This window comes from Pteropus vampyrus, unplaced genomic scaffold (genome assembly GCF_000151845.1).
Source record: "Pteropus vampyrus isolate Shadow unplaced genomic scaffold, Pvam_2.0 Scaffold52, whole genome shotgun sequence".
In the NCBI taxonomy this organism is placed as follows: Eukaryota; Metazoa; Chordata; class Mammalia; order Chiroptera; family Pteropodidae; genus Pteropus; species Pteropus vampyrus.
In genome coordinates this window covers 963517-971990 of record NW_011888833.1, presented here as the reverse complement: position 1 = coordinate 971990, position 8474 = coordinate 963517, and the positions used below count along the sequence as shown (strand labels likewise).

At 40.3% G+C, this 8474-nt stretch overlaps 1 protein-coding gene across 1 annotated transcript in view; it reads right to left on the bottom strand.

Annotated features, from left to right (window-relative positions):
- Positions 1-295: 295 nt before the first annotated feature.
- Positions 296-8474, bottom strand: part of UBL3 (ubiquitin like 3) — a 13659-nt gene continuing 5480 nt past the window's right edge. The window contains exons 4-5 of the mRNA XM_023530706.1: positions 3431-3508; positions 296-3157 (exon numbers count right to left, since the gene is read on the bottom strand). Coding sequence (XP_023386474.1) covers positions 3105-3157; positions 3431-3508 — 131 coding nt within the window. The 3' untranslated portion in view covers positions 296-3104. The remainder of the gene's footprint in view (positions 3158-3430; positions 3509-8474) is intronic.

The following is an 8474-nucleotide window of genomic DNA, read 5'->3' as shown; positions in this document are numbered from 1 at the left end:
CCACCCCGCTCACTATACGGCTAACAAGCGACCCCCTTATGCAAACAGTAATAGAAAAAGAATCTGAAAACACAGCTGTGACCGTTACCTGTAAGGGTGGTATGACGGCACACTGGATTTTGTCTGATCGCTTCTCTTTGATTTCGGTAACATATAGAATAAAGGCTGAACAATACCGAATTTACTGAAGAATGTAATGAAGTAAATTGGAAGAAAAAAGGGAAAAACAGTCGAGAGATAAAAAATAGGAAAATACACCGAAATTATGAATAGAAGTCATTTAAAAGAAGGGAAGTATTCTACAACAGATGAAGAAAGTTTTAATTCCTTTTCACATTAGACAGTGTGCATGACAATCAGCTAACAGAAATTACTGTACAGGTCGAGGTGACATTAAACCAAGGATAAGCGTCATGAGAAAACGCCGTTTAATGAGCATGATGATGTTAGATACTATTATTTTTCATGACAGGATAAGATACGACTCATCGTGAAGAGAAAGCAAACGGTGCAGATCAAGGAGACGCGCTGAGGCTTTAATACGGCAGAGAAGCCTGCCCGGTCCAGACGCTTAGCAAAGTCCAGGGCGACTGAGGTGAAAGAGGCGAGCGAGATGCCCAGGGCCGGGCAGCCCCGCAGGCCGGCGACTCGGGCTGCATTTCATCACCGGGTCTATGCAGCTTCCGCCTCTGGGTCAGTGGGCTGTCGTTTTGGCAGAGGGACCTTCAGTAGTAGCCTTGGCTGTGATCAATCATTTTTCAACCATCAGGCTTCCAGGAAACTGTTTTAAAAGGGGTAGTTGAGTATTTTCACGTTACGTTGTTAAGGCATCTAAATTTTTGGTGTTTTCCGTCTATAATTTTACTGCTTTTATTCTTTTTTTCATTTTGCACAATATTAAGTATTACGTGACATAATTCTTTCTCTACTAATAAACAAGGTTATCCATTTGCAAACTCTACACTGAGGTCCTGTGAAAGGGAAATTTATAACGTGGGAACAGAAAAATATATTGAAAACCAATGAGAATACTTTCAACCATCATAAAAATTCAGTCACAATTAGCTGATAGTCTTTAACTTTGGGAAAACAGAAGGCGAATTAGAATTAAAGTAGGTATTAAAAATAATTACCAGTAGTTTGTTTTACAAAAGAAGAAAAGAGCCATAAGTGGCTTAATTGCCCAATTAAGCAACTACCAGATTCGTGTTTTGCCAACACTCAGAGTTCACATTTGAGCTAATCAACACAGCACGTAAATATCCAACATCCCTTGAATATGGCATTTAGTGAGAACAGAGACAGAATTCTATCCATTGTTGGGACTGCGCACAAAATAACCAGGTTAAATGTCAAGGACGCATGTGGCTAACTTGCCACACCACCAATAGAATGTTAATAAAACAAACTTTTTAAAGATTCAGAAATAAAACAATTTTAACATGAATGAGACAGTGCTTAAATAATTATCGACCTAATCAAGACTTTTAAAATGATCACTGAAATGCACTATATTTTTATTTAGTTTACAGAAAGAATCTATAAGTCCAGGTTGCAGAAAGAAAACGTTTACTGCTATTTACACTCATTTTAAAACTCTGTTCTATACAAATTTAATTCTGACGGGTATGAACAATGTTTTCGTAGATCTACTGGACTTCACGCTTTCTCATTGCTGCGCTGACAACGAGCTCACCCGATCACCTTTACACAAAGCTGACCCCCTGAAACCGTTCACACGCAATGTCTGAAAGGACCGTGGACACTGAGTACACGACGTGTCAGCCCACGACTTCATTTTATAAAGGCTACAGTTATTTATATGGAATATTGTTCTATACGCTACACGCCAATCTATATTTAAGTTCTATAGTTAGGTATTTTATAAGTTTTTTATTAAATATATTCTACACATATTTGTAATTTCATCCAGGAAGAATTTCTTCCCAGTGAAAAAATATAAAATCTTTTATATTTTTACAGATTTAGGTGAAACTAGCTCATGCTTTAGTGCTGTGCAAATTGTTTTTAGCATATCAATTTTTAAATTATTGGTACAAAACAGAAAAATGGCATCCTGAATTATGTACGCCTTAAAAATCAGCTTTTGGTTTTAATACAATTGCAAGCACTGATACCAAATGCAAACTACGTAAAGAAACAAATTAGTTACTATGGAGAATTTTTTAATCTGAAGAATTCATCTGAACGCTCTGATGGGTGAGACACTGGACAGTTACAGAGGAGAGTAATTACGAAAAAATTCCAACTGCTGATATTCGATACGTAAAAGTGAACAGTGAATGAGGTGTTCTGAGTTCTGCACGACGACGGCGGTGTGCGGGCGACGGGACCCCCCACGTTAAGGCTAGGAAACACACTCGGCCCTTCCGTGCTGCGCGGGCACGCGCGGTCACATCTGTGGCGGGTGCGTGACGGGAACAGCCATCCGCTCGGCTCTGTGCCAGGGGCTCTCGACGGGCATGCTCGCTGCTCCACCGGCTGCAGGGGCGCCCGCCGCCCTGTTTAGTGTCCTGTGCCAGCGCAGCCGCCGCGGCTGACTTTGGTAGAATTCACCCGACATTTTAGTTTCTTTTCCATTTTTTCCTTTCCAGTTGGCCCAGTAATTAACTTCATTAATTGCTGAGTGTTTTCCAGTGTGGAATTGTATATACGAGTATTTCTAGGTACCATGAACTATGCTAAAAATTCTGCTGATGAAGAAAATAACGTCAAACTTTTTTAGTGCAAACTGTACTTGGAACGCTTGATTTGTTAGTCTGGTGATGATTTTTGTGGCGGCAAAATGATTTCTGCTATCAAAGGTGCAACGTGTTAACTTTCCCCATGGAGACTGACTGCACTCAAAACCCAACATTTCAAAACTGCTTAACAGAAACAAAAATACTAGAAATAAAAAGTCATAGTGAAAAATGTTCTTGGTTCTTTTTACTTTCGTGAGAAAAGACGACAGTGGTCACAGGGTCATGATGCGGTCCGTGGCTTTGCAGGCAGGCTCCGTGGTCCCCGACGCGGCGTGGGTCCCCTCTGTCCTGGCAGCACAGAGACACAGGCCACGGCACAGCACACTCGGCGGGCGGCGCTCACAGGATCACACAGCAGTTACTCTCCCCCGTCTTCTCCCGATTCCTCTGACCTAGGGAAGAGGAGGACAGCCTTGTCTATGGAGACGCCCCGCCTGGCCGGGGCAGGGGCCCCGAGCACACTGACGAATGGGGCTTCGTCAATGTTTCCGTTTTTAAGTTAAAAAGCTATAACGAATGCTCTTTAAGTTTTAGTGTGTTTCCAAAAATGTCTCGTCGTTTGCTTAACGAGCTCTATTCATAAACGATGAAAACTTCCCTTTCCCTAGAAAGTCCAAGGAAAACTGGCCGTTTCTGACGGCCTGTGTCTGGGGCTCACGGCTCACCTTGAGAGTTTGGCTCCGGCAGCGTCTCCCTGGCCACCAAATGCATCACCGTTGTTTTACCAAAAGGAAGTTTTAATGCTGTGCGAAGAGTACAAGACAACTTGTTATATACACATCAACCTACAGAAATCACCAACTGGAACTAAAACCATTTAAAAAACTGACTGCTTTTTATATGACTTCCTCAACAGCTTGAACTTCTTACAATTAAGACATTCCAGCTATGGCCATTAGCTTGATACATATACCATATTGTTTAAGGAAAAAGGAGAAAATGCCTGATTGGTTAATGTTGGAAATAACCTTTAGAGGAGAAAATAAATTTAAAAAAATTCTTTTTCTAGATATGGGGAAAAGTTTAGATTGAGAAACAAATGTTTCTCAATCTAACTGTATGTTAATCACCTAATAAAATTACTGCACCAAAGAGGCCACTACAATATAGAAATAGAAATGACAAATTTAGTTTTAAACATTTAATCTCAACTTTGTATTCCTCAGTTAGAAAATAATTTTCTTTATAAGGTGACTTTAAAAGAATCACCGTCTTGGCGTGAGTAACAATTACTGTTTTCTAGTCAAGTCTTTTAAAGGTTTTCTCATTCATAAGCAACAAATATGAATATGAACTATTTCGGACATACAGAGAACAATGTGACACACACCTATGTAGCCAAGAACCACTTAAGCAAACATAAATATCGAGTTTCGTGGTGAGTTCCTTTGTTATTCTGTGTATAAAATCAGAGAAGCCAATACGTCTAACTTCTGGAGTTATTTCTGTCATCGCGATGTTTGAGTCCACCCCAAGCACCTGCTCTTCACCGATCACAAACTGTGGGCCGGCTGTGGCCACTACTTGGCCATCACGAACCTCCCACTTCCTGCTTTTTAAACCTTGCTCTGTTGGATGAGGGGTTAACATATGCGTTAAAAAAAGGGTTCTGATTACTTGATATTTTTGGAGCATTTCAAATACACATATTTTTCAAGCATACATCAAACAATCTCCAAGAAAGGCCGCAAAACAAATCTCAATAAATTTAAGACTGATATCCTATCAAGTGTCTTCTCTGATCACGACGGTATGAAACTAAAAATCAATCACAAGAATAAAACTGAAAAACATACAAATACACGGAGACTAAATAACATGCTACTAAACATAATGGGTTAACAACGAGATCAAAGAAGAAAAAGATACTTTGAAACAAATGAAAATGAAAACGCGACGACCCCAAATCTATGGGGAAGAACACAAGAACGCAAGACAGTAATGCATGGCGATACCGGCCTACCTCGAGAAACAAGAAAGAGCTCAAATAAACAACCTAACCTGACACTTAAGTGAACTGAAAAAGAACATCAAATAAAACCCAGAGTGAGTAGAAGAAAATAATAAAGATCGAAGTGGAAATAAACAAAAGTTTTAAAAAAATAAAAAAATAAAAAAAATCAATGAAACCAAGAGCTGGTTCTTAAAAAAGATAAACAAAATTGATAAGCCTTTAACCAGAATCATCAAGAAACAAAAAAGAGGACCCAAATAAAGAAGTCAGAGATGAAAGAGAGAAGTGACCATGGACACCACAGAAATACAAAGGATTATAAGAAAATACTACAAACAATTATATGCACACAAACTGGACAACGTGGAAGAAATGAATAAATTCCTAGAAACATACGATCTTCCAAGACTGAATCAAGGAGAAACAGAATTTCTGAATATATCGATTACTACAAATAAAATAAACTAAAATAAAATCAGTAATTTAAAAACTCCCGACAAATAAAAGTCCTGGACTGGATAGCTTCATAGGTGAATTTTAGCAAATATTCAAAAAATTAACACCTATTCTTCTCAAACTATTCTAAAAATTTCAAGAGGAGGGAGGGCTCCTAAGTTCATTTTACGAGGCCACGTCACCCTGACACCAAAACCAGACAAAGACATTACCAAAACAAAATATTAGGCCAATATCCCTGATGAACACAGATGTAAAAACCCTCAACAAAATATCAGCAAATTGAATTCAGCAATACATTAAAAAAATCTTGGGATGCAAGGTTGGTTTAATACCCACAAATCAATTAACGTGATACACCACACTGACAAATGGAAAGATAAAAACCACATGATCAGATCAATAGATGCAGAGGAAGCATTTGACAAAATCCAGCAGCCATTTATGATAAAAACTCTCAGCAAAGTGGGAATAGAGGGAACATACCTCAACATAATAAAGGCCATATATGACAAACTCACACCTAATATCATACTCAATGGGGAAAAGATAAAAGCGTTTTCCTGAAGATCAGGAACAAGACAGGATGCCCATTTTTACCACTTCTATTCAACACAGTATTGGAAGTCTTAGCCACAGCAACCAGACAAGAAAGAAAAGGCATCCAAATTGGAAAGGAAGAAGTAAAACTATCGTATTTGCAGATGACATGATACTATACATAGAGAACTCTAAAGATTCCACTAAAAACTATTAGAATTGACAACTCTGTAAAGTAGCAGGAAACAAAACTATTATCAGTTACGCTTTTATACTAGCGAACTATCAGAAGAGGAGTTAAAACAATCTGATTTATAACTGCATCAAAAAAAACCAAACCAAAACCAAAACCAAAACAAAACAAAACACCTAGGAATAAATTTAACCAAGGAGGTATAAGACCTGTACTCGGAAAATTGTTAAGACCTTGAAATAAGAAATCGAAGGACACACAAATAGATGAAAGCACATTCTGTGCTCACGGGGAAGAAGAATCAACATAGTTAAAATGGCCATACTACCCAAGGCAATCTACAGATTCAACGCAATCTCTATCAAAATACCAATGGCGTTTTTCACAGAACTAGAACAAATAATGCTAAAATTTATATGCAACTATAATAAAAGATTCCGAATAGCCATGGCTATTTTGAGAAAGAACAACGAAGTTGGAGGTTTCACGCTACCTGATATCAAACTACACTACAAGGCTATAGTAATCAAAACAGCATGGTACCGGCAAAAAACCAGACATACAGATCAATGGAACAGAAGAGCCCAAAAAGGAACCCACACCTATCTGGTCATTTAGTCTACGACAATGGAGGCGTGACTATACAATAGGGTAAAGACGTCTATTCAAGAAATGGTGTTGGGAAAACGGGACAGATACATGCAAAAAAAACCTAGACCACTTTCTTAAACAAGAATGAACTCAAAATGTTTAGATTAAAGACTTAAATGTCAGACCCCCAAACCATAAAACTCCTAGGAGAAAAAACAGGCAGTAAACTCTCTTGCCTTTCTTCTTGTTATTTTTTTTTTCCTGATATATCTCCTTGGGCAAGGGTAACAACAACAAAAAATGAACAATCGGGACTGCATCAAACTAAAAAGATTTTGCGCAGCAAAAGAAACCATCAACAAAATGAAAAAGCGATCAGTAGTAGATTGAAATTCTATGTAACTAAAGGATTATACCTCGAAAAAAGGGATTTGATTTAGGGCTATATTTTAAGAAACTTGATAAACCCAAATTTTAATCTGGAACTTACTGAACTGTAAAATCTCAAGAGCAGGAGGGAACGCCCAGGTCCCATCGGGTTTAACATCTACATAGCGGCGGACCCCCCCCGCGGCTGTACCCCTGCTTCGTATTCTCCTGCTCACGCCACTGTCTCACACGTGGCCGTTTTTTTCTTTACGCCGCTTCACCTGCTCAAACTGTCTTCCATGTATTGACTAGAACTCTGCCTGCCTTTGACTTCTGGCTGTTGGCCTTAAGTCTCATTCACAGGGCGACAGAGCAAGCCCCAAGCCAGGCAAAGCCAGCCTGAGTCTTCCCCACGCTGACCCCGTAGATAGCCGGAGACAGCTATTATGACCTTGTGTGCTCTCTCCTGCATTAGCCATGATCAAGAGCAAAGGGAGACTAAAAAGAAAACTGTGACCAAAAAACCGAAGAGCTGAACCCTTTATTGACCTTTGTCAAACACCCAGACATACGCAGGCTATGCTCCTATGCCGTTAGCCTAAATCGCCAAGGCCAGAGGTGGTTTTGCTTCCGAAAAGACTGACAGCACCACAGAATGGCAAAGATGAATAGAAGTCAATCTGGTAATTATTCAAGACAATTTTTAAAAAACTGGTAAAAATTTGTACTTTAATGGGAATGAATAGTTCGATTTTAACACAAATGCCACCGTATTTAACACAAAGGGGAACTCTGGGGCCACGACAGAGAGAGAAAAAATTCAGTTCATGGGAAACTGCTCACGTGGAGCAGCACTCAAAGAGAAGAGGAACCTCGAGAGTCATCGCGCAGTCAACGGGCTACATTCACTCGGTCACCCACCAACAGCACAAGAGCTTCCGCGAGGCACACGCGCTCAAAAACAGACTCAAACGTGGCCCCGTCCTTCACGAGTGCAACGCAGCCAGGCGCTAGGGCAGTTACCCACTGCCGCTGGACTGGGTTATGCGTGGGATCCTGCCCGCTTCGGGTTCTGCCCACTGCACCAGTACTGCCGTGCTGGGCATCTGTGTTCAGCCCCCGCGGTGCTGCCCACACAGCGCTTCCACAATGGACGCTGTTTCTACCGTGTCGCCCGATACTAGAGCATCCAGGAGGGCGAGTCCACCGTGCTCAACCTGATCTCCCACAGTTTAGCATGGGGGTTGGGACGAAAGGAGAATGAATGAATGAATGAATGAATGAATGAATGGAGTACAAGCAAAGTCAGACTTTACTTAAACAAAGATATATTAAAGTAGACCACGTCAATTGCCTACAAATTTCTAATTATCAGAATAGTTTTGAAACGCATGTTGAAAACAAACCTGCTGGTGTAGATGTGGCCACAGGGGGGCACTGCTGAGCTGCGTGTCTCCAATCACGTAAGGAGCTGTGACAGCTAAGAGTGTTACTCTGTGCCAAGCACTGTTCTAAAGGTCTCGAACGCGTAAACAAATGCATCTGACCCTCCCAACCTCAGCGGGAGGCGCTACTGCCGTTTCCTCACCATTTTTTTTTTTTTTTT